The sequence below is a fragment of the Rhinopithecus roxellana genome, chromosome 2, assembly GCF_007565055.1.
Source record: "Rhinopithecus roxellana isolate Shanxi Qingling chromosome 2, ASM756505v1, whole genome shotgun sequence".
In the NCBI taxonomy this organism is placed as follows: domain Eukaryota; kingdom Metazoa; phylum Chordata; class Mammalia; order Primates; family Cercopithecidae; genus Rhinopithecus; species Rhinopithecus roxellana.
This window is the reverse complement of record NC_044550.1, coordinates 20,430,027-20,457,030: the sequence shown is the minus strand read 5'-3', so window position 1 is coordinate 20,457,030 and position 27,004 is coordinate 20,430,027. Positions and strand designations below refer to the sequence as shown.

Sequence of the window (27,004 nt, the reverse complement as noted above, 5' to 3'; positions counted from 1 at the left end):
GGGAAAAAAGAAAGGATGAAAGCGGCAGCCGCGGCGACTTCAAAGGCCGTGCCGCCGCGCCGGGCCCCGCGCAGGCGCCGCCCTCAGCCGATATAAAGCGCGACTCGCGCGCGCGGGCGGCCTTTTCGCGCGCGTCCCCGACCCGGGGGGCGGGCTGAGGGACGAGGAGGGCCAGGGCGAGGAGGACCCAGAGCTGGACGCCGCGGCTGTGCTACCCCCCGGCCTTCCGAGGCCGGTCCCCATGCCGAGTTCAGGCGCCTGAGAAAAGTTTTTCAGAAAGGAGGGACAAGAATGTCCCGTCCTGCCCACAAAATGAGCAGTCCTGTGGCCCGCAAAATGACTCCAGCTCCCACCTCCATTCCAGCTCCATTCTAGGCATTCCCCATGCGTGGGAGCCCGGGTTCCCGTCGCGGAGAGCAGCCGAGTGACGAGGGCGCGTGGCCGGGCCCTGTCTGGCTCGTTCAGCTCCCCTGTGCCTGCCTCGCGTTCCTGGTTCCCGTGCGCTCTCCTACCGGCGTGATTCCACTCCCTCTTGGGCAGTCTTAGGACGTGTACCCTCGCCTCCCAGCTGGCAGAGGGGCGGCCTGGAGAGCGGGGTGGGTTGCGCCCCTTGCCCGCGGGCCGCGGGAGGAGGCGGCCCTCTGTACAGCCGCGCCCGGGACCCCCACCCAGCGAGGCAGGGACGCGGGGCTCGGCCTGCACTGGCCCAGCGCGGGGAAAGCCGCAGGAGGGCGGGAGGGGTGGCGGACCCCGCTCGCTCGAGCCCCGCGAGGCTGCGCCGAGCTGCAGACGCCAACGGGCGCCGGCCTCTCGGAAGCCCGACGTCCGCAGGCGGCCGGATTTGGGAACGACTTTTTCACGGTCCCACGAGTTCCCTGATACCCCGGAGGGTTGGGGGTTGAGTTTGTTTGTCTTTAGGAGGCGGAAGAAGCGGAAGCACCCCTGGGACACAAACTGCCATTTCCCTCGCCCCCTTCTCTCCTTTTCCGCGAAGTCCGCTAAACTGAAGATGCCCACAGCTTTCGTCTCCAGGCGAAGACGGGGTGGGAATTCGAGGGGGTCGGAGTTCCGCCTCTGGAGTCACATTATTCGTTTTCTAGCCCTTCTCCTCGGCTCCTGAGTATCCTCTTCCGTAGGCCCCGCCACCTCCTTCCTTTGGGATCCCACCAAAGTTGTAGCTGGGAGAGAGTCCAGGCCACACAAAGGGGAAGACCTGGAGCCTGGGCGGGGGTTAGGACCGAGGGGGCGGAGAGGACTCGAGGGGCACCTTGCTTTTCTCTCGTCCTTGTAATTAAGGACTCACTGGACTGTCTGTAGCCGACTCGAGTTGGCAACAAAATCGCCGGGGGGGAGGGGTTTTCTGGTGTGAGTGGGGGTCACTCCTCTGGCTCTGCTGCCCGCTCCCGAGCTTGACTGGGCTCCGCTTACCCCGTGGGCAGCGAGGCCGTCTCTTCTCCCCGGCTACTCTGTTCTTGTGCCGGGTGGGCGCCTCGCCCCCCACGCACAGTTGAGGCGACGGCGCCCGATGTAGAAGGAAGTGTTGATATAAAACAAGTTTGCTCCCAAACTAAACCCAAACCAAGCAAAGCCACCAGGAGGGGAAAAACCAGCAGCAATCCAGCCAGCCCCTAGCAATTGTTTTCACGGTCGGAATTAAATCACATCAAAACGCCCCCTGAAACCCACATCCTGAAGGAGTGAACCTACAACAGCCAACCTCCAGTCGTTCGCTCGAGTTCACACGAACAACTTGCCTCTAACATCCGAGTGAAGGGGGCGGCGGGCGGCGGGTGCCTCTCCCGCACCGCACCCACCACATCCCGGACCTGGGATCCCACTCGCACCCGAAGAGGCGGCTGCTTATGTTAATACCAGCCCCCACAAGAATTAGAAAAGACCGCCTGGTGACAGAATTGCCTATGCCAGAAACTACACTGAATCCGTAAGGGAGGGGGAAGAACGTCTTCCCCGGGTTACTTCGCCCCTCCTGCGTCCTCCTGCTTTTTCCAAAAGAAAGACTTCACGTGGAAGTGTCAACCTCTCTCCGAAACGAAGCTTTACAAATTTGGGGCGCATGGATTTTACTAAAGCCCCTTCTAAGTGCTGCTCATCAGAAGAGTTACAACAATCCTAAAGACAATCAGCTAACACCAGTTACACCACTGTAAGGAAAACAGCCACGCAAATAGAGCAAGGTGCTGGGTTATTTCGTTAGAAACAATGTTTTCAATGGACAGGGTCACAGTAAAATAACAAACGCAGCCACCTACCCTTGGCCCTTCAAGTAAACAGTTTCCACTATTGTTCTAAAAATTCGCATCTTCTTGAGCTTCTAACCTTCAGGAAACCTGGAGCATAGGCTCCAAATGACTCGGGGAATCCAGCGAGTTAACATGAAGGAGAAAGTGGCATCTGAATTAGTTTCAGCACTTAAACAGCGGGGGGATGTAAGAGTCATCATTTAATCTCTCTTTGGCTTCCAGAAACTACCCCCTAGCCATTCTGTGTTCCTCCCTCCCCCTCCTGAGGGTTTGATGAAAAGGAACCTCTATTCTGCTTTGGTGAAACTGCATTTTCTAGTTGTTTTCCTATTGGTCAAATTGGTGCAGTTATGGGAGGACTTTTGACTTTATTTTCCCATATGTCTTTTAAGAACGGGGCTATAAATGTCTGACACAGCTATATGTTCACCTCTCTGGGACACTCACTCACACTGGTGCATAACTTTAAGGGAAGTGACATACCACCATCATCCAAAAACAAAAATTGGGTTTCTCACACACTGTAGCAGAATATACTCCTTTTCTTCTCTTGAGGCATAGCATTGTCAGCTATTAAAAGTGGACTTAATGTTTTACTTTTCCTGGATTCCTTCACCAACCCCTTAATTTTAACCCAATCTCCCAGATAGAATTTACATGTGACTACTGGCCATATTCTAGGGACCAACTGGATCCTTCGTAAAGTTTTAAAAATTGCTTCCTAGTAAATTCTCATTCCCAAGAAGTAGTAGTTATTAGTAGGTGAAGTTTTAAGTGCTCACTTAGATACAGCATTGTTAAAATCTTTACCCATTCAATGTTCAGCAGCCTGAAATTTCACCTTTAGGAAGAGGAATCTTTGCTAGACCATTCCTATATAACGGAGCAAAATCTGATTTTGTAGTGTTTTCCTTATTTTAAATTTAAGGGAGATGAAGATACATTTCTTTATGTCCTTTGTTTACTGTTCTGAAGTTTTACAGATGGCTACTCTATTGGATATAATAATTTGCCTAGATTTTTAACAGAGGAGGTTTGAGAACCAAGGGACAAAATGTAATGTGTTTTCAAACTTCAGCTTCCCTTCTGCTGTAACTTTCACAAAGTATCTCCTGAAAACTCCTGTCTTTGTACAAAATGCATCAAAGACACAGTGGAGACTGAGGAATTTTTGAGGTTGTATTCGGATTTGCATCCTCAAGGGTTCCTTTCAGCTCGCAGTCCAAGGTGCCAGGGACTACCCCGTCCTCCCTCCCTCTTCTGGCTTTGCTCTCCTGAGTCCTTTTGCCTTCTCTTCCCCCTTCTTGGATTATCTTTTCATTCTCGATGAGGTTCCCACACACTGCGGTGTGTGTCTCTGAAAACCCACGAGAGACCTAGCACAACTCTCCGTACATCCCGTGGTGAGGACAGAATGAAAGAGATATTGTTTAAAAAGCAATAATTAAAATCTAATCTTCAGTTCCTTCTTCCTCGTCATATTTTTTCTCGGTAAGCCTGGAGATTTTATTTTCACTAGCGTGTTCCCTTGTCTCCAAAGAGCGTGTGTGTGATATTATATTCGGGAAAGCCACAACTCTCTTTTCCTTGTCCTTCTGTTCTCTCTTAATAGTTGAGCAATGTCTGTTATATTTTCCCCTTTTCCTTCTTTTCTCAGTCCCAGATTCCCGCCTCTCCCCACTGTCAGAGCATCTATCAATGTGGTGTCGATCACAGCGGCGGCGGCTTTCTCTTTCATCTTCCTCCCCCGGCCACAGCGAGGGAGGGAGAGTGGGAGGCGTCAAGGAGGTAGGGGAGAGACTGGCAGAGGAAAAGGAGTGGGTGGGTGGGGGCCAAGAAAATAGATACTTAGATGATGAAGTCAAGCCATTGCGGCAATGTTTCTTGTCAATTTCACGCGGGCAAAGTGTGCCTCTCGGTGGGTTATAAGCAGGGCCGGGTCATTCCTTCTCTCGCCAAGTTGCCTGATCCTTCCCTCCAGGCGCGCGCGCACACACACTCACACACCCCAAAACCAATACTCGTCCTACGGGATCTGGGAAAAGAAAAAGAAAAAAAACCCTCAATCACCACCTCCTTCTCGCCGACTCCCCCTCACCCCCCGCCTCCCCTCCAGCGGGCAGCCAAGGAGAGCTGGAGGCGGGGGAGGGGAGAGGGAGGAGAAGCGACGCAAGTGGGTAGCTTTACAGCGCCGGCTAGGCGCGGGAGGAGGAGAAGCAGTGGGGAGGCGCAGCAGCTCACCTGCGGGGCAGGGCGCGGAGGAGGGACCCGGGCTGCGCGCTCTCGGGCCGAGGAACCAGGACGCGCCCGGAGCCTCGCACGCGGCCGAGCTCGGGGTGTCCCCTCCCCTCGGCTGGGCGAACCCAAGGGGCGCAGCTCTTTGCTTTGACAGAGCTGGCCGGCGGAGGCGTGCAGATCGGCGAGCCGGCGAGCCAAGCTGAGAAACTCGAGCTGGGAACAAAGAGGGGTCGGGCTGAGTGTGTGTGTCGGCTCGAGCTCCGGGCAGAAGCACTTGGGCCCGAGGTCCCTGCTGTGACTCCCCGAGACTCCGCCGTGCCCTCCAGTGCGGAGTCCCCGCGCTTGCCGGCAAAAACTTTATTCTTGGCAAACTTCTCTTTCTCTTCCTCGCCTCCTTGGCCCCCACCTTCTCCTCCTCCTCCTTCTCTAGCAGATTAAATGAGCCTCGAGAAGGAAAACCGAAGCGAAAGGGAAGAAAATAAGAAGCTCTAAAACGGACATCTCCAGCGTGGGTGGCTCTTTTTTTCTTTTTCTTTTTTTCCCACCCTTCAGGAAGTGGACGTTTCGTTATCTTCTGATCCTTGCACGTTCTTTGCTGGGGCAAACGGGGGCTTTTTGCTCAGACCCCCTCTCTTTTCTCGACAAAAAAACTACTAAGTCGGCATCTGGGGTAACTACAGTGGAGAGGGTGTCCGCGGAGACGCGCCGCCGGAACCTCCTCTGCACTTTGGAGAGTGGTGTTCCCTCCAGAACCAGCGTCCTCCGCGCGCAAATCCCGGCGACGCGGGGGGCGTGGGGTGGCCGCCGGGGCAGCCTCGCCTAGCGCGCGCCGCGCAGACGCCCCCGGAGGCGCCAGCTACCGCGGCCCTCGCCGCCCAGTGCCCTTCGGCCTCGGGGGCGGGCGCCGGCGTCGGTCTCCGCAAAGCGGGAAAGCGCGGCGGCCGCCGGGATTCGGGCGCCGCGGCAGCTGCTCCGGCTGCCGGCCGGCGGCCCCGCGCTCACCCGCCCCGCTTCCGCCTGCTGTCCTCCTGCACGAACCCTTCCAACTCTCCTCCCCCACCCTTGAGTTACCCCTCTGTCTTTTCTGCTTTTGCCGCGGGTGCTCCCACAGCGGAGCGGAGATTACAGAGCCGCCGGGATGCCCCAACTCTCCGGAGGAGGTGGCGGCGGCGGGGGGGACCCGGAACTCTGCGCCACTGACGAGATGATCCCCTTCAAGGACGAGGGCGATCCTCAGAAGGAAAAGATCTTCGCCGAGATCAGTCACCCTGAAGAGGAAGGCGATTTAGCTGACATCAAGTCCTCTTTGGTGAACGAGTCTGAAATCATCCCGGCCAGCAACGGACACGAGGTGAGCGGGCCGCTGCCCCAGTTCCGAGAGGCGTGGCGGGTCCCTGGGAAACGCAGAGAGGGAGAAAGGGAGGGAAGGCGCCCGGCCGCCCGGCCGAGGGTCCCGAGTAGATCCCTCGTTTGTTTTGGGGTGTGTGCGTAGCTGGGGCCCCGGTCCGCATTGCATATGTGCGCGCGTGTGTGTGTGTGTGTGTGTGTGTGTGTGTAGAATGGTGAGGTAGAGGGGCAGGGAAACATATTCCAACTGGATCAGTTTAGGGGGTTCGGTGGCTGAACGATTGGTTCGCGGGCAGGAAAACATGCCCTTAACCCACAGTGTTTCGCCTTCGGTCTTTTTGTTGGGCTGAGGAGTGCCAGGCTTTAAAAGCGAGTATGGCTGAATAACGATACTGAGAAATTCTTCCGTGGGACGGAAAACAAAGTGCACCCGCTATCTTTTGGTAGATGTCTCTGCAAAAGTGCGTTAAACCACCAGAGGCTTAGGTGGAGACGAGCAGAGCCACAGGCAGGAGGAAGGGGAGGCGGGCGTGGGCTGGGGCAGGCGGGGCCGTCCCTACCACCGCCGAGACGGGCCGCAGGGAGCCGGCCGGCCAAGGGGGCGCGCGCCCGGGCTGCGGGGGCGGTGCGGGGTTCAGTCCCTACGGCCCCAGAGCCTGGGCTGGCAGCTGGGAGCTGTGGGTGCGCGGAGCCGAGCCACCCCAAGCTGTACCGCCTCCAACTCTAGTTTTCTCCAACCGCCATCACTTGGAAACAAACCCAAAACTTTTATTTGGGGTTTGGGACCGGATCAGGCCTTAAATCTATGCAAAAGAAAGGCGGAGAAGTGGCGGAAGCCGGGCACTAGTCCGGCAGGGCGGAAGGCGCGGGTCTTCTGGCCCGCTGCGGGCAATAGAGCTGGTAACCTGAGTAGAGTAAATAGAGACACGTGGGTGCTGGCTGGAGAAAGCGCGGAGCGGGGCCGCGTTGGAGGGCTGTTTGAAGCCTAGTCCAGAGCTGGTAGGGGGCGGATGGACCCTGATACTCGACACTCCACTGGTCACCCTTGTTCCACAACTGGGAAACCTTTCTCTGGAGGAAATCCGGTAGAAAAGTCCTGACACCCGAATGATTTAACCAACGCCTTTTCCCTCCAAAGAAACTTGAAGGATATACCTTTTTTTTTTTCCCTTAAATGGCATCTTTCTACCCCCCAAAAGAAAGTGTGTGGTTTTGAGGGCGGGGACATTTTGGGTTTTAAACAGCGCGTTTAAGAACACCTCAGATCTGCCTTCTCTATCCCAATGGCAGAGGTGAGTACGCATTTTGAAAGGCTGGGGGCCTGCGTTCAGAGAACAGAAGGGTGTTCTTTACCCGTTGAATCCAGTTTGAGCGGGATGGGGGCGGGAGTAGGGTGCACCTAACCCCGCATAAAAGATTTGTGACTATTGTGTGTGCTAGGAAAAGGAGGTCAAAGGGAGGACACACGTCCCGAGAACCAAACATCCAAAACACAGGTTTTTTGCCAAACTCTCCTATTTGTAGAGCAGCCTCTCTTTCTACCTATTTTGCTAGTCCTGCCTTAGTCCGTAGATAATTTTGCCACCCACTTCATATTCTCCCCACTTTTCTGGTCTGGGTGAAGGACGCTGCGTTCGAATCCGAGCACTCTGGTGTTAAAGCGTTACACTTTGCTGGGTGTTAAGTGGGCATGAGGCCTGAGGGTGAAGGAGTAATACCACTGATTTGCACGTGGTTGAGTCTGTCTGGGTGGATGGTGATTACCAAAACTGATATCAACTGGGCTACTTTTTAGATGTCTATAACCTGACTCTCTAATTTTCCTCCCTTTAACCACAGAATCGTTCTACTTTTGTAAGCCTGCGCTCAGCCAGCCATAGTAGGTTATAAGCTCGAGTGGAGCTTCTACTGAAACTGCGCTCAGGGCAGTTGCCTTAAGACCTCATCTGAGTGGTTGGCTTGTTTATGTTTAAATGTCATTTTCAGTTGCAAAATGATATTTCAGCCTTCTTTTAATCAGATCTGATTGAAGTGAACAGTGGTTGAAGAGGCTATCAAAACCATCAACCCCATTAACTCCTACTCCTTTAATAGTAGGCATCCATGGAGCCTTGATATGGTTTAATAAACAGCAGTCAGAACAGGATGTGGATCATTCCCAAATTTAACTATATTTTTATTGGTTTTGTTATTATTTATATGTTTTTGGTCTCGGGTGGATAATAATCACTCAAAAATACATGTTGACAAGAAAAAGATTTTGCAGTACTAAATACTAGCCTATGTCTGTCTCACAGAGTAATAAAACAGAGTTGCCCCTAAACTTCTTCCTTTGAATTACCAGTGCACACACAATTGTATCATTATTGTCACAAACTCTAAGGTGATTTTCTTTCTTTTGGGTGTGGGGATTCATGATGTTAGGTGGCCAGACAAGCACAAACCTCTCAGGAGCCCTACCACGACAAGGCCAGAGAACACCCCGATGATGGTAAGACACCCATTCTACTTCTTCTGACTTTAGCAGATAAGGTGTGCAATTTGTATAAATAGGTGTGTTTTGTTATTTTTTAATTCAAGAAACTGGGACTAGGTCAGACTATGCCCACTATTTTAATAAAATAGTAAAGAAAACGCAGGAAACTTATGGCTTACCTCTAATGTATGTTATGTAATTTAAAAAGTGTTTTTGAATGAGTTAGGGACCTTTGGGTTTCAGGTGGGTTCCAGATTCTTTGAGGAAGAGGGAATGTCTATAATGAGTTTTTCTCTTCCTCATCTTACTTTAAGTTCTAATTAGCTTAGATCCTTAGTATTTTTAATATATTATTAAGAAAAATGACAGTATATATTGATTTATTTTCCAACCAGAATAGTTTTGAGTGGATTTTCACTTGCAAAATTGCTGTTTCTTGTTCCTTATTACAGTGAAAAGGCGGTCAGTAAATGAGCAGAGCAGAATCTAACTTGTAAAAACATAAAACTTGTAATTAGGAATGTGCATATCAGAGATGATACACTTTCTCCGTATTTCTGATTCTTACTAAAAACTTTAAAATTACATACATATGTATTTAGACTTCAGGAGAATTCCTTGTGACTTTAAAAGAATCAAGTCACCTTAGGGTTTCCTTGTCAGCCTGTCTCTTCTCCATTAATTACTTAACAATTGGCCTAACTGAAATGAACTGTTTTTACATACAATATATTAACCAGGAGCAGGGGAGAGAGTTATATATTAGGCTTCTTCCTCAGCTACAAAATAGTTACACAGATTAAGAAGAAGAAATATACATATCGAATGGAAATTTTTTGGCAAAATGATCTAAGTGTAGCACATAAAATTAAACCTCCCAGAGTTAATCCTTTATAAATTTGGATAGTTGCCTATATACTAGATAAGAACTCTTTCAGTAGAATCTAGAATTTTTCTGGAAATCTACAAGCACAGGTAGAATTTTTGAGTTTGTCTACAAGGCAAAACATAACTTCACGTGTATAAATCTGTGTGTGTAGCTAGATGGCCTAATATATTTATATTACAGTTTTAGATTTGTGTGTGTTCTGTATTTTTTAGTCCAGTTTGTTAGTGTTAGAACAAATTAAGTTAGATGGGTAACACTTAGTTTTGTAAAAACATCAGTCAATAGTGGAAGAACTGTTTGAACCACGTTTTTAAAACATCTGGTTTGCTGCTAAGCTATTTAAGAGAATAAATACTGTCAATCTAAAATAGAGCATAATAATCCAGTTACAGTATTTTGTAAACAAATCTTTTATGTAAGGTCTGATTTATCTTAGAACTATTAGATTTTGATATGAAAAATACAGTAATATAAAAGGGAAGTCATCATTGATTGTTCTTTGGATCCTCCCAGGAAAGCATCCAGATGGAGGCCTCTACAACAAGGGACCCTCCTACTCGAGTTATTCCGGGTACATAATGATGCCAAATATGAATAACGACCCATACATGTCAAATGGATCTCTTTCTCCACCCATCCCGAGAACAGTAAGTAACATGCTGATGTTGCAAATTATGTTCAGAAGTGCAAATTGATTCGTATTTTGGCAGAATGTTTATTTTTCCAAACTCATTGGAAATGCTTTCATTATATATAACTAGTCATTGCTAAATAATAAATTATGAGGAATGGCCACCTTAAAATAGTGCTACCTTTGATGTCTTGCCTTTGGAATTTTAGCTTTTGGCTTATTGATTAAAATAAATATGTAACAGATTGTAAGTTATAAAATCAAGTGAAGTTACATCAACAAATCCATGATTTTATGAGTATTGTACTTTCTATGGTGATAAGAGGAAAACTAAACTGATTTATTTTTTCAGCTAAGTAAGGACTGTATAGCTTTTAATGCCCACTAGCTTTCTAGAATCTGAACTACTTTAGCTCATTTGGAGCTGAATGTTTGTTATGTTACTTTGGCTTTTAAAACAGTGTCTTATTTTATTGTATCAGTCAGTGTTTCCTTAGGATCGGTTTGGTGAGGATGAGTTATTTTTGCTTTATTGTCAATTGTAGAGAAAGCATCACTGAAAGATAACCCTAATGAAAGTTGTTCCTTTCTTTTAATCTTGTGGTTTAGTTAACTTTTAAAATTCTAAAAATGCAGTGGTATTATAACTGCATTATGCAAATACATAACATTATAAAGAATTTCGGGTTTGATGATATTTCTCTTAGGAAGTGGAAACCTCATTTAAGTGAGAAAACACCTAACTGGTAACTTGTGTAGTATGTAGATGTAAAATGTGCTGGTGATGGAGTTCTCTCTTAGAATTGGCCCACTGGCGGTGGTGACGGATTTTTTACTGACCCATCAATATATTTACCTTCTCTCCAGCCCCACTCTCCCTTTACCACGTAACCCCCAATGAAAAACACATGTGTGTGGGTCTCGGGGATTAGGGTTCCAGTCTCACTGACAGCCCTGGAGGTCAAATCTAGGATTGTAAAATGGAACCTATAGTGTTTGACTTATTTGCCCAGTGTTTCTACCAACTGAAAAAAATCAGTCACAAACATCTGGGAAGAGTAACGTGCTAATACCTTAGTGAACAAAATCTGGGAGTGAGAAGATTCACCAAAGTAGCAGAGAATAGTGGCTCAAAATCAACAGTTATCAACAAGAGTATTTGTGGTTATCATTACATGTAATCTTCAATTGTTGAAATGATACTTATATCAAATATGATCACTTTGAGCACTGTGATTTAGATGTTACTGTTATTATTTTCCAATAAAGTTCAAAAGGATATTTGATCTCTCAGCTAGGGAGTAAGATTTTTCTAATTTTTATATAGTAGTTAAAGTGGAGATCTTGGGGTTCTAATCTTGAGGGAGATCTTGTGATGGTTGCTATAAGAAATAGGTATTTCATATTTTAAGGCTTTTCAAGTATTTAATGATAAAGATGTCTGTGTAATGAGGATGAATCTCCTACCTTAAAAGGAATTTAAAAAAGTGAAAATAGTTTAATATTTAGAGACCCCTCAAATAAATGCTTGAGTTTTAAAAGTTGTAGGAGACTTTAAAATTTTGAACAAAACATGCAAATATATAGATATCTTCTTAATATTTGGGAAGGTTTTTTGTTGTTTTTTGGAGGGGGTGGAGAAGGGAAGGAGAAGGGAAGGAGAATATGTTTTAGATAAGGAATAATTGAAGATGCCTGTTAAATCATTTTGCGAATAACAAATAATCTTGCCAAATCAAAGTACAGTGTTGGTGACAATAGAAAATAGCCACCAAAACAGCCTTATGTTTTTCAGCTGTGCGTATACAGCATTTGTGGAATTTATTTCTTAAAAAGATCAGCTACTTCTCCACTTCTCCTTTCAAAATGATAATTTTTAAAAATCAGTATAATGAAAATGTATTGGTATTTATAAATAATCCCTAAGAATATTGAAAATTAAGCTGGTCTTCCTCTTTATGCCAGCATTCTGCCTTGTGTTTCCAGTCTTTTCTCCCAATCTACCGGTATACTAGTCATTTTGAAATTTTGATAGAAAATATCTTTTGATGGAAGGTATTTATTGTTAGTATATGTATTAAAATTTTGAGGTCAGTGAATCAAACAGTCATTCATTGTTTAGGAAAGATTTGTGGCCAGAATAAATGTTGGTCTGGGGTAGAGTGTAAGAAAGGGGTGTGGTCAGGAAACAGTTACCCTGTTATCTGTTGCTTAGCTTTATTCTGTTGCATATTAGAATGTATTTATTTTAGGCATGTTTTCTTGAGATACTCTGCAGTTTGCACAATTCCAGAAGCTTTTCAGCTGTAACCACAAGACTATGTAAATTTTTTTTTTTTTAGGGTGCAACCGAAGTGAGTTACAATCTTTGGTTTTTAATACCTAACAGCTGTTTTTAATGTGTCTGAGATCAAAAACACTAACCGGAAGACAGCCGCTCTTCTTCACCCCTAACCACACTTCTGCCTTCTTGCTCTTTAACTCTGTCCTTAGCAAGGCTGAGTGTTTGTGTCACTAACATCCACAGTGATAGATTTTCATCTAGGGTGTCAGGAGCATGGTGACCATTTGTGTTTGGGCTTAGGATGGGAGCATTCCCTTGGCATCCTGCTACTTGAATTTGCATTACAAACAATTGCTTGTTTACTGCATCTGCTTCCCAAAAGTGTTAGGACTGGAAAAACACCTGGGGTGGGGGAGGGACCTGACCACTCCTTCTCTAAATAGTCTTTTGCTTGTCTGTAACTGCAGATAATCCAGAGGATACCAGCTGTGGCCACCTGGCATGCAGAGAAATGTTTCTGCTGGAATCTAATTATAAAAAGTGCATATGCTTTTTCTTATTTTTTAGACAAACGCTAATGTATGTATGCTCGAACAGATTTTACCTTTGACTAATATACAGTATTATCTGTTCAGGAGAACCACTTTAACCTACTCAGCTTTTTTTCTTCTCAAGGGGAATTTCAATTGGCAAATTACATCCTTCTAGAACTGGAATCCTTAGGGGTATGAATGTGTCTATACCAGAAGTCTTATGAATGAGTCTCTCACAGAGTTTTAAATAAGAATTCTTCGTTCAGATAAATTGGGTCTAAGAAGAAAGCACCTATCATGACATATTTGGTGTCAGCGTGAGTTCTTAGGGCATAGTAAACCTTGGCTTGAGTTGATCTTCTTCACAGAGAGTGAAGAGAAGATGCAGAAACCTGCTAAATATTTTAGAGCCAGGACCCTGGAGAGTTTATTAAAAGCATACTCCCAAACCTTTCTTTCTCTGAACTTTATTTATGAAAATCCCTGTAGGCCAATGGTAAAGTATTAAAAGAAGAAAATCGTTCTTTACATCCCTAGTTTGGCTCTGGCAGTTGTGTGCCTGAACACCGTGTGAATGATGAGCTTGGCTAGCTTTAATGTAGTGAAAGTTCCCGCTGGCCTAATGCACTGTGGTTATTCATCTTAGGTGTCAATCTTCCATTTGTCCCGCATGCAACCCAAATGTTTAACACCTCAGAAAAGAAACATCTCATTTCTCTTCAGATGCTTGGGGAGGGAAAAGCAACACAGTGCAGGAAGCTGCAGCAAACGTTGCAGCTCAGTCACACCAAACCACAACACCTGGTCAGTGTAGCGCTGCGAACTTCATTGTTTTTGGTTCTTTGTGATCTTTCTAAGAGTCAATTTTTAGGTGAGAAAGGAAAGATAGGGGTGTTCTCATTTCAGCTATCTTTTAAAATGTTTATTTGTTTATTTTTTTTAAAGTAGAAATTGCTATGAAAATGTTCCATGAGTTCTAATTACCTTGCATAACTTAGTTCTGTTGTGACTTTTACCTTAAGGGAATCAACACTTTGGTTTCTATTAAACAGAATTATACCTATTATAACTTTGTCTTACCCTCCATATTTGTACTTGCTTATAAACAGCTAAAATCTGATTTTGTCATTGTTCACATCTGGAATTAAGGAACTAAGTTGGGCTTGTCTAATCAGTAAGCTTCTGAATATACCACTGTATGTGACATTTTTGGATACCTTTGAAAATAATCACATAAATAATGTTCAAGGATAGACGGAGACTAAGGCTTATATCTCATGCAAGATTTTTAAGGTAGAGTATCTTTTCACTTTATTGCAAGAAGCTATTGCGTTTGACTTACCTATAATTTTCACTTTTCTATTTTAAGTTGTGCGCTTTTTGAGTTTTCCCTTCAAGTGGAGAATAAGTTTTAGAAAGTGTATTATTCTAACTCAAATGTATATATAGATGTCAGGAGAATGTGTGGGAAAATTCCTCAGAACCCCCAAGTTTCCTGTTTGATCCCTCCTTAATTGCATTGCTACAGTTTGGGACAGGATCATAGTCAGAATAATTGGGAGCTCTTGCCATTCCCCCATCAAATACCTTATGGCCAGTTTGCTTATTTAAGTGTCCCAGGGAGCCATACTACATGTAACCCTTGCAGAGCTAATATTGTATTTACATACTTGGTCCTTACTCAGATAGTTTTTTTGAAATGACCCTAGTAGTTTCTTCTTCATTCATAAAGACATGAGAACAACCCAAAAGATAGTCTGAAAAAAAAAAAGACCACACACTAGAAAAGAGACCATTGGGCCAACGTGCAAAAACCTTGCTTTTGAAGTATATTTTCCACCCCCATTCAGGTCTTAAATTTGCTCTCATCAATCTCATTGTTTTGATTGAGTCTTTCCTGTGGTCCGAGACTCTTATGTGATTTAACAGAACAGAGATAGGGTCTCACAAATGGCACCCTCTGGACTTGAATTTGTAGACTCACAAGTACTTGCTATAATACCAATTTTGTAGCGGATGAGGGTTTTTGTTTGTTTGTTTGTTTGTTTTGTTTTTTTAAACGTTCTTTAGGCAGAACCATTTTGGGTTTTTGTGACTGAATTTTTTTTGAGCAATCAAATCACTTCATTTTTGACTCCTTTTGTTCCTCATTTATGTATCATAGACATGATTGGAATTTTATAAAGCTTATTTCCTTTTGATTTTTGGTAAAAGACTTGGAATTTAAAGAGAAAACATGCTAGCACTAGCACTGTCTGTGGCAAGCAGAAAAACATGTATGTTTTATTCCCAGGTAGAAGTAGAGCTCAGCATGATGTCGGTGCTGTTGTCCTGGGACTAAAGGTCCCTCTCTCTCTCTTTTTTTTTTTTTTTTTTTTAAGGGAATGTTCATTTAAAACTTGTCTTCTTTAAAGCTGTTGCTTAAGTGATTGTGCTGAGCTGAGCCAGTCTGTAGGAAGCTAATACTGTAGTAATCAAGAGACTTAATACTGCTCTGTGCTATCCTCTCATGTCCTTACTTATTTAGAAAAGGCAGCCATTGGATTTTATTCAGATAATTTTAAAAGTCATACTTTAGGTTCATGATTATTTTTTAAATATTATGATCTTGAAGTCCCTGCCTAGGAACTGTAGACTCTGCTATAAACTCTTTTAGGGATATAAATGATTCAGTCCCTCAGAGAAGCTGAAAGCCTTAAAATGTCCTAGAGTACAACAACAAAGACTGAGGGTGGAGGTAGGGGGAATTGGGAGTTAAACTGTACCCAAGTGAAGAGTGGGGAGTTGAGCAGAGGACTGGACAGGGAGCAGGAAGCTAACTCAGAAATTCTGATAATCTAGCTGGGACTATTTGCAGACTGTTAGCAGTGGCTGTGTAGAGGATTATAAAGTCTCTGTAAAAGAATGCATTTGTATACAATACCCACTCTAGCTAAACCTGTAAACCTGCTGAAATTATCCACTTGCAAGATCACTTACAAAGCTCACTGAGCGATGGTACTCACATGCCTTCAATCTGTATGGGGAAAATTGTAAGTGCAGTACAGAGCAAAAAAGAGTTTTGTTGCCAACCCCGTTTTTCCATTTATAGGAGAAATAGGACTAGCAGACAGGTTGCATCACAGAATGTCTAGAAATATGGTTTATTTTTGCAGCTAACTAGGGACAAGTAGAATCTTTAAAAAGCTGGATTTCTTGACTGTTGTATCTACCTATGCCCACACGTAATCCTATGTGGAACTTGATGACAGTTTTGCAGGTGAAATTTTGATCTTCATCATAGTAATTTATAGTCATTGTTATGTTCACTTGTAAAAAGTTGCCTATTACTGGAGGCAGGTGGGTCACCTGAGGTCAGGAGTTTGAGACCAGCCTGACCATCATGGTGAAACCCCATCTCTACTAAAAAATACAAAAATTAGCTGGACTTGGTGGTGAGTGCCAAGCTACTCAGGAGGCTGAGGCAGGAGAATCTCTTGAACCCAGGAGGCCGAGAGAGAGAGAATGAAGAGGTAGATAGAAGGTAGGCTCTCTAAAAATGAGAGTGGTTCTAGGGTAGCTTTAATTTTCTTTTATTATTATTGTCAGCTTCTGAATGAAACAGTAACCAAAGCAAAATTTTAAAATTTGACCTACTAAGATATATTTCTTTTATTTGTATAAGTTTATGGAGTACAAGTGTAATTTTGTTACATACATAGATTGCATAGTGGTGAAGTCAGAGCTTTTATAGTATCCATCATCCAAATAGGGTACAATGTATCCATTAAGAAATTTCTCATCATCCACCCCCCTCCTACCGCCTCACCCTTCCAGAGAGTCTTTACTGTCTATCGTTCGACACTCTATGTCCACATTATTTAGCTCACACTTATAAGCAATAATGTGATATTTGCCTTTTTACTAAGATATTTTATAAATTTTTTGAATCCTGGAAAACCTTACAATAAAAATTGTAAAAAATATTGATGATAGTTAATGACCTAGTGATCAGTTGCCATCATAAAGTAACTGGGGGCTGATCATCAGCAGTCCTCCAGTTTAAACTCAGGGACTGCTGATGAATTATGACAGTTACAGTCAGCCTAGCACAGAGTAGAAACCTCAGTAAATTTGCTGAGTTAATGAAGAATGTAGAAGAAATTTTGCACGTGTGTTTTCTGGATATTTCCAAATGATCTGTCTTTATGAAACCAAATGCTATGTGAAAAGTAAAACTTGAAAGTGTTTACTAAGTAATCCTTAGTATTTGATTATTTTACTTTTTCTCTTATTTTTTGCATCGGTGAATAAAATAGCATTAGACCAGTGTTTTTAATGAGGAAGTCAAAACTACTCCATATGGAATATTGAGTTTCCAGGTAACTCTTGAAAACAGCCGGGTGAGTGCACTACTGGAATAAATAAAGAAGGGACTAGACCCTCATATGAGGATTTATCTTAGGAAGTACTTATCTCTTAGTTAGATCCTAGAAACCTAATTGAAGAAATGGAGATGATAGAAATGCTTTTTTCAGAAGGATTCTTGAGGTGGAAACACAGTACTAGTAAAAGGAAAATCATCTTCAAGTATGTTTCAGAATCATGTGGTTAATGCTTTTCCATTCATTTTTATTGATAGAAGGGACTTTTTTTTCAGTAACACGAGGTATTTTCAGGTATTAACAAGTTCTGTCCTTTTCAAATACACATGGCAACCTCAGTGCTGACTATTCTAGGCCATTGTGTGTTGTAAATTGATTCTATCCTTTTGCAATGTGGTGAATAAAATTTTTGAGCCTTAATTAGAGAGAGATAGGTAGGCAGTGCCCTATGAAGGCTAAACATAGAGGAGGGAAGGACTAGGCTAGATGTTAAAAGACCTGAGATCTAATGTCAGGTCTCCATCATCTGAAAACTTTGGGAAGGTAAAATGGCATATTAGTATCTGGCTTGTCTACCTGATCTGGTTGACAAGAAGTTCAGATGGCACAAAGCCTGCAAAAGTGCTGTTTTCTTTTTTTTTTTTTTTTTTTTTTTTTTAATAATTTAAGTTCTAGGGTACATGTGCATAACGTACAGGTTTGTTACATATGTATACTTATGCCATGTTGGTGTGCTGCACCCATCAACTCGTCAGCACCCATCAATTCATCATTTATATCATGTATAACTCCCCGATGCAATCCCTCCCTCCTCCCCCCTCCCCATGATAGGCCCCAGTGTGTGATGTTCCCCTTCCCGAGTCCAAGTGATCTCATTGTTCAGTTCCCACCTATGAGTGAGAACATGCGGTGTTTGGTTTTCTCTTCTTGTGATAGTTTGCTAAGAATGATGGTTTCCAGCTGCATCCATGTCCCTACAAAGGACGCAAACTCATCCTTTTTTATGGCTGCATAGTATTCCATGGTGTATATGTGCCACATTTTCTTAATCCAGTCTGTCACAGATGGACATTTGGGTTGATTCCAAGTCTTTGCTATTGTGAATAGTGCTGCAATAAACATACGTGTGCATGTGTCTTTGTAGTAGAATAATTTATAATCCTTTGGGTATATACCCAGTAGTGGGATGGCTGGGTCATATGGTACATCTAGTTCGAGATCCTTGAGGAATTGCCATACTGTTTTCCATAATGGTTGAACTAGTTTACAATCCCACCAACAGTGTAAAAGTGTTCCTATTTCTCCACATCCTCTCCAACACCTGTTGTTTCCTGACTTCTTAATGATTGCCATTCTAACTGGTGTGAGATGGTATCTCATTGTGGTTTTGATTTGCATTTCTCTGATGGCGAGTGATGATGAGCATTTTTTCATGTGTCTGTTGGCTGTATGAATGTCTTCTTTTGAGAAATGTCTGTTCATATCCTTTGCCCACTTTTTGATGGGGTTGTTTGTTTTTTTCTTGTATATTTGTTTGAGTTCTTTGTAGATTCTGGATATTAGCCCTTTGTCAGATGAGTAGGTTGCAAAAATTTTCTCCCATTCTGTAGGTTGCCTGTTCACTCTGATGGTAGTTTCTTTTGCTGTGCAGAAGCTCTTTAGTTTAATGAGATCCCATTTGTCAATTTTGGCTTTTGCTGCTGTTGCTTTTGGTGTTTTAGACATGAAGTCCTTGCCCATGCCTATGTCCTGAATGGTACTACCTAGATTTTCTTCTAGGGTTTTTATGGTATTAGGTCTTACATTTAAGTCTCTAATCCATCTTGAATTAATCTTCGTATAAGGGGTAAGGAAAGGATCCAGTTTCAGCTTTCTACTTATGGCTAGCCAATTTTCCCAGCACCATTTATTAAATAGGGAATCCTTTCCCCAATTCTTGTTTCTCTCAGGTTTGTCAAAGATCAGATGGCTGTAGATGTGTGGTATTATTTCTGAGGACTCTGTTCTGTTCCATTGGTCTATAAAGCGCTGTTTTCTAGCTGTGGCCGCAGGGCCCCACCTGGTGGGATTTCTGCAGCCATAAGAAGTGCTTGACTCTACCCGGGAAACTGCAGAGAAAGGGAAGAAACTTTCAGTTCCTCTTGTGCCATCATGCTGACTCAGAGTTTGGATACTGGGTGGCAAACCTTTAGAAAATGTTTGCATAAATAAAAATTCAGGGGAATGTCATTGTATTTTTCCAGATCTGATTTTCCTGTCTTGGGCTCGCTTTCCTTATGATTGTTAGGAGAGCAGCAGATTTTCCTCTTTAGCACCGCAATCCACCATGAAAGGGAATGAGACGTGTGAGGGAACAGATTTCTAAATTTCAGGTTAGCCGAAAGTCTCATATCCTTCTAATATTTGATATGAAATTGCCAGATAACTCTTAACTACTTGAATGGAGTTGAATAGAGGTAAGAATATGTTTTTGGTTAGGAGATTTTTTTCCCCTTAATCCTGTAGGAGCTGGGTTTTTTCTGTCCACTGCAAAAATTATAGAGAGAGGATATCCAGGAGCCATATGAAGGACAACGGGCAAGTTTTTTTTTTTTTTTTTTTTTTTTTTTTTTTTGCCCTTCGAATTTCCTTCTGGCTTAAATTTTTCTAGCTTTCTTGTCAGCACAAAGGATCAGGTCCAAAGGGATGTGTTGGCTGGACAGCAAGGAGAAACAGTGTTTTTCTAGCCTCCTGGGAAATTCCAGCTTCTTTCCTTTCAGGACTTTTCTTTTTCTTTCAGTAAAATCCCATGAATGTTAAATATTTATATATTGGATGCAGCTTTCTTTGTACAGGATTCCTCAATTTTGAACACTATAAATGGTACCTTAAAATAATTATGGTCATATCATCTTGGTATACTAGTTAAAATGACCTGGATCAAGGGAAAAAGGTGCTGAAGTCTTATCTCAAATATATTAGACTTTGTTTTGGCATCTTAAAGTCTGTAACAAAACCAAAAGTACTGAAGTAAATAATATTTACTGTTTATTGCAGTTGGGCTGACCAGTCAGCTATCTGGCAGTGTTAGGAAAATAATCATTGCTTGAATTTTTTTTTTCTTATTTGTATTCATACATTAGAATTTTAAGTTAACACTCAAGTTTGTTTTTTTTTTTTTTCTTGAAAGAGAGAAGGAAAAGCAACTGATTTTTTTTCCTTTTTTTTTTTTTTTCTACTACCTTGTGCTACATACTGTCCGAGGCACCTTACAGAGTTGTCATATTTAATTTAATCCTAATGTGAAAACTGAGGTGAGTATTATACTTCTGGTGTTAAAGACAAGGAATCCATCCTCAGGGACAGCAGTAACCTGCCCCAATTTAATACACTTCCTTAAGATCTAAAGACTTGTTTGTTTTCATTAAAAATAGCCATATTTACCTTTAAGAATACAAAGTACTTATTAAATTCATCATGATATTGATTGAAATTGAAAGAGGAGCAATTGTTAATAATTTTCTTGGAAATTTCAAAAATGCTTAACCATTTTTATTAAAATAAAAAGAAATTTAAAAAGCAATACATGTTCACTAGAAAAATTAGAAAATTCAAATAAGCAAAAATAATACCAAATATTAAATTCCCAGGATCCCGTTGTTAAAGATGATCACTTTTTCTGTGTGGCCTTTTAGACTTCTTTCTATGCACACATATAAATGTAGGTAAACAAACACAAATACTTGTTATATATTCATGGTGAAAGGAACATAATGTATCATTTTGCAACTTTTTCCCCACCAACATATTATGTATATCTTTTTCTATTAATAAATACTCTTCTGTAACATCATTTTTAATAGATTGCCTAATTTATTTAACCAGTATTTTATTGGTAGACATTCAGATTGTATCACCTTTTTCCCCACCTTATGCAGTACTGTGATGAAATGCATATATTCAAACTAAAACTTTGCACAGATTCTGAATTGTTTCTTTGGAACAAATTGCCAGAATTGCAGTCAAAGGCAATGCACCTTTTTAGGTAGGAGTTACCTGCATTGCAATTTAACCTTAAAAACATGTTTTTTAAGTCAATATATAAAAATATGTACTTGTTTACATTCAACTTTGGTTGTGGTGTTTTGAAGCTAATTTTCATTCCTCTTCAAGTCAAGAATTAGTCCAGCGAAATCAGACAGAGGGAAAGTATAATATCAGCTTTGTTATTAATAAGGCCAGACAATATCAGGCAGTATAATACCAACTCTATTATCAATAAGGCTAGATTGGAGAATGTGACTTGAACTGTGATACAAACCGTGGACTTCCTTTGGTTTTCCTAAATTGAACCCAACACCAAGCCACATGCCTCTTCCGCAGAGACAGGGTGCTAACATCCTGTAAAACTGGAGACCAGACCAAACCCATGTTTGGGCAAGCTGACCCGACAGAGAGAACAAAGGGTCAGTCTGTCCTTGCTCAGTTCCTTCTTCTAGGCTGCCAAAGAGATGAGGGTCCTTCCTTGTAGAGAGTGCATGAGGTGCTGGGGAGGGAAAAGGGCTACAGCCACTGCTGAGAGGGCAGCAGTTCCTACTTTAGTGGCCAAGCTAGGGAGGAAGGGAAAAGGGTGAGGTGATTGTCTCTTTAGTCATGACTTGCAGTCAGTGAGACTAGGGTCCAACCAAGATAATGGTAAAATAAATGAGTAAATAAATGAGAGCAGCAGCAAAGCACTGCTGTTGGAGTCCACATACCTAGATGCCACCACTCTGCTGCTGACTAGATGTGTGTTCACACGCTTTGACCCTTGGTCTTCTCATCTGGCATTGGTGGTGGTGTGGCTGGAAGGTGGCCAGTGGCCTCTGAATTACAGGTGTTTCTGTTAGAAAGGCAGATTACTGGCCCCCTCTGCAAATGTCCTGAATCACACACTACAGGCAGGTCATGTAGATGTACTTTTAACAAACTCCATTGATTCTTCCATAAAATAAGTTTTGGAAAAACACTGGCACAGTAGATGCTCAGTCATTTAACTGAGGTTCAGATAATGTAAATTACTTTCCAGAGGTCTCACACCCAGACAGCAGTGGAGCTGGGACTCTTAAGTGTGGCCCTTTGGCCCCAAGCTCACTTTCTCTTCACTCAACCATATCGGGCCCTAATTGAGACCACTGGCACTCTTCACCTCTAGTCAGACCTCGTGAGGTTTTCTCCCTGAGTGCCTTGCCCCACTGGCTAAACCACATTCTGGGGCATTATTTTTGAAAGCTTTCCACACCGTGGAACCATCTCCCTTTCAAGTCTTACCTCCTCACCACTCTACCTTGCAGCTTATGATTCAGCTATACTCCCAGACCTGCGTCCTAAACCCTTTTCCAAAACCCTGCCTTTGGATTCTTATAGCTTGCTCTCACTGAAATGCCCTGTTCTCTATTCCCTGCCAGCAGGGTCTTGTCCATCCTTAAAGGTCTGGGGTAAGTGCTGCCTCCTCAGTAAAGTTCCTCCAGATCCCACCATCAGTCAAGACTGACTACTGTCTCTTTGGGGTCCTCATAAGTCCTCCCACAGAGCTCTGTAGCCATGTTTTCCAATAGCTTTTTGTCTTTGTGTTTGTATTTCTCATTGATTGTTAGTTTCTTTAGGATAGGGAGCATGTCTTACTCATCTTTGTTGCCCAGAACCTGTTATGTTACTTGCCACAGAGCAGGTTACTCACCAGATGTTTGTGGAACAAACAGAACAGAAATTTTAAAACTTCAAGAATGTAAGGCAGCAACACCAGATATCAATCCATATTTCAATGGAATATCTTAAACATATATAAATTTGTATGGAATTGCAAAGCCAAAATGGAGATTAGAAATTACTTGAGCATTTCATATAGAATCCATGGACTAGACGTTAGTTACTAGTTTTGAGTACTTAGTACATGCGAGGAACTGTTCTAAACCCCTTCTATGCGTTAGCCCATTTAATCCTCATAGTAACTCAGTGCTATCTCTAATATCCCTGTGTTATATTGGAGGGAACTGAAGTATAGAGAAGGTTGAGAAATGGCATGAAGGGCATAGAGAAGGGTAAGGATGACTATAAACAGGTCAAGAAGTAGAAGATCAGATAGTTTACTCTGATTGCACGACTGGTAAGTAGTGGTACCAGATTGAGGCTCAAGTCTTCACTCTCACAGTAGGGCACTTTCTGTAACTTCAGTTTCTTATCACCATTTCTGCCACTAGCGTGCAGAAGATGCTAGATGATTATTGAATCAGTGAGTTTCCCATAGGTAAGATGGAAATGATTCTTAGTAGGGTTTTGTGAGAATAAAATTAGAAATCGTACATTTCTTTAACATAGTTTGGGTAGTAATAGCTATTATGGTGCTAGTGGAGAACACAAGAGTTCGAAGGTGACCCGTTAGATGTGGAGGAGGGAAGGAGTTGTGTAAAAGATGATGAGTGTTCTAGCCTGATGGTGAGAGGACAGTATTAATGGAAATAATGAATTTGGAAAGAGAAGCCAGTTTGCAGACAGGCATTCATGAGTTTAGCTTAGGAAGCATTGTTTTCGGTTTTATGCTAAGAAAACAAAGTTGACCAAGATCTGGAACCAAACCATTTTACATTATGGGCATCTTTTTGGTCCATACTTTATTTGATGTAAGTCAACAATGCCTCACAAAATCACTTCACTTACCTATGAAGCTTCCTGGACCTTCACCAGAAACCTCCATGTGATTATGAGAAATAGGTATTTTGTTCAAGGGTGAAGAGAGTACTTGTATTAATAATATACTAGGATGTAATATTTAATGATGTACTTTACATGCATTTTTCTTATTAAATCTTTACTATAACACTATGAAGTGAACACTACTAATATGTCTATGTTTCCAGTGAAGAAACTGAGGCACAGAGAAGTTACTTGAATGTCCATAGTCCCAACCAGAGTTGAATAAGTGGTAGAGAATTTGGATTCAAAGTCAGGTATTTTGATTCAGGAGCTGGGGCCCAATTCATAAATTAGTTCATCTCTCAAAGAGTTGAGAGTAATCCTTAGTCAATAAACTACTTTGAGGATTAAAGGTGTCTGTTATACTTTTATTAAATAATGTAAATGGCTTAAATGAAAGGTTCTAAGAATACTTGGAAATTGTCTTCTGGTTCATTCAACACATAACCATGTGATTGCTCAATGTATTCTTGAAAATTCCCAGGAAATACTGCTTCCTGGGGTATATCAGACATATTTTGATAAGTGTCTGATTTTTATGGGAATCTCTATTGCTCACTTCTAGAGGCCCAGTGTCCCCAAGTCTTAAGGACTAAATAGATTAATCAAATAGCTGTATGACTAAAGGTTTCATGATTCTTATAATCTTTTTGGCAAATGATGTTGCCTCCTTATTACATAAGAACTGAGCATTTACAGGCAAAAATCTGCCAAAGAGCATTCTTTGCACAACAAGCAATTAAAATGTGGCATGTGCTTCATTTTTAGGAGCAGTTAGTGGTGATTTTTGTGGTAGCAAGATGTTAGTTTAAATAAGAGAAATTAGTTTAGGATTAACTGGAACTGTGATCATTCCTGAGAAGTTGCAACGGTGAGTTTCCTTTAAAAAGTGAAGAAACTTTTCTTACTAGGGAGACATTAGGAACAGTCTTTTTTTTTTTTTTCTCAAAAGGAAATGTCTTTTTTTTTGGTTGTTTGTTTAACAGTAATATATAAAAACGGGGGAAAACCCATGAAAGAACAGAAAAAATAAATAAAAAGTACCTATATTTCTGTCATTCTGATATAATGGTTTCATTTTGATGAATTGTTTCATTTCAGACATTCTTTTTGTATCTATACCTGTAATACAAACGTTTTTATAAATGAGCTTATAAGATTATTATTCTATGGTAATCTTTTGTCATTAAAAATGTATTACGCGTGCTCATCTTTTTATGTGAATGTAGGTCTGTGTCATCGGTTGTAATGGCTGGATAGTATCCAGCCATTTTATATGTATGTATATATATGTGTATATATACACATGCATCTATATATACACACACATATATACACTTTAAATTATTGGATTTATCCTCAGTTATGGATGTTAAAGTTTTTTCGTTGTTATTTTAAATACTACTACAATGAAACCATGTTAAAAATACATTTATAATCTGTTTGTTTATGTTACTTGCTGGTTCATAGCTTTCTTGATTTAAGATAACTTTTTACATATTAAGCATGTAAACAGTTTTGACAAACTATTCATGAAATAATGGTTCAAAACTATTTTACACCAACATCATGTATCTGTTTCTTTACTCCTGCACAATTAAGACCTGCTTGCAAGTTAATATATCAAGAACTCGCTGCTTAATATAAGAAAATTGATAGCAACCCAGTGCTATCTCTGATATCCCTACAGCATTAGTTTGGTTCATAATTTATACTTAATTTCAGGAGTGAAGATGCTAATACAGCTCTTTTGACCCTCATAGGGTGGTGCAATAACCAGAAAACATATCTTATTCCAGTTCACTAATCAGAAGATATATGTTGTTTTAGGAGTTTCTGAACTAATCCTAAAGTTTAAGGATAAACAAGTTTCCTGGTAGAATGAAGATAAATACTGAAGAATGTTTTCAGGAATGATTTATCATTCGTTCCATAAATATTCATTGAAGATACTTATTTTGACGGTCAGTGTGCTGAGCCCCATTGTGAATACATGATGATAAAAGCAAAATCACCACCCTCAAGAAGCTCACAGATTAGTGAGGGAGAGACACTTGTGCAAACATCCACAGCTGAACAGAGTGAGGCAGGCATGACATCACTACTACAACCCAGGGATACAGGTGTGGGCAGAGCCTAGCCTGTCACCCTGGAGTGTTGCAGCCTAGTAGAGCAGTTCCAGAGGACTGTCTTTATATGTGCTATTCGTTCTTTACCTGCTTTCAGTTCCATGTGGCCCATTTGAAGCATGATAGGGAATATTTGGTTTACTTGTTTAAAAAGGGTTGTGTAGACAACTCTGGGCTGGGCCAGGAAAGTTGCTTGATAAATTTTTTTTTATTATTATTATTAAAAGAGCATTCATGTTAAGTAACCTAAGACTATTTAAGAATAGAACTCAGAAACTCAGAACTATTTATGGAGCATTTGAAATGAACAAGTTTATAAACATTGCTGCCAAGTTAACTGATGGCTGGTAAGAGTGGAGGCCAGGACTTAGACCCTATTCTGTTTCATGCTGTTGGTACCGTGTCACTGTTTCATTAGTACCACCACCAGAAACCTTTACCTTGTGTAAGGCACTTGCTTTGTGTACTATTTAACCACATTTTAAATTGTTGTTGTTAAATTTGACTACAATTTGAATTGGGCAAACAGAATATTATGAAGGTAGGTAAGTTTTCATTAGTTGCATATGTCATGTAGTGGCTGAGAACACATGCTCTGCATCTTAAGTGCCTGAGCCCAAATCCAGGATTAGCCACTTACTACAGGTGGGAAAATTGTTTTATCTTTTTGTTTCTGTTTCTTTACTCACAAGTACTTTGAAAAAATTTCTGGCATCCTAAGGGTAAGTTGGAAAGAGTAGGAAATGAGTGTTTCAAAAATATTACTTAGTTCCCACATATAGGAAATACTTGGTCAGAATTCATTGCAGGGAATCACTATACTGCTAGGAATAAGGTGCCAACATAGGACTGTGAATTACAGGCTTGAGGATATTAGATCCCATTTAGTGAATAATGTGAAGTCAACAAAAAGTTATGTAATACAGGATTATATGTACTAGATTTTCTGAGGGCTTCTTATGTATCTATAGAGGAAAATGCAGATTACATTTTTCAAAAAGAAATATTTCCTCCTAAGATGGCTGGGTATCAGGAAGAAAACAGAGGCCTCTGTGTAGTGGTGAGAGAAATGTGACATTTAAGCTACAAATGAAAAAATGGTTCATAATTCAGGGATATCTGAGATGTTTGTTTTTGTTCT

The 27,004-nt window shown here is 41.8% G+C and overlaps 1 protein-coding gene across 4 annotated transcripts in view; it reads left to right on the top strand.

Annotated features, from left to right (window-relative positions):
• Positions 1-4,453: 4,453 nt before the first annotated feature.
• Positions 4,454-27,004, top strand: part of LEF1 (lymphoid enhancer binding factor 1) — a 122,198-nt gene continuing 99,647 nt past the window's right edge. For 2 of the 4 annotated variants that reach the window (XM_030915164.1, XM_030915159.1), the window contains exons 1-3: positions 6,104-7,138; positions 8,271-8,337; positions 9,725-9,858. In XM_030915164.1, coding sequence (XP_030771024.1) covers positions 7,130-7,138; positions 8,271-8,337; positions 9,725-9,858 — 210 coding nt within the window. In that variant the 5' untranslated portion in view covers positions 6,104-7,129. Of the gene's footprint in view, positions 5,851-6,103; positions 7,139-8,270; positions 8,338-9,724; positions 9,859-27,004 lie in introns of those variants that run through there. The other 2 variants (XM_010373201.2, XM_010373202.2) reach the window with 2 other exon arrangements.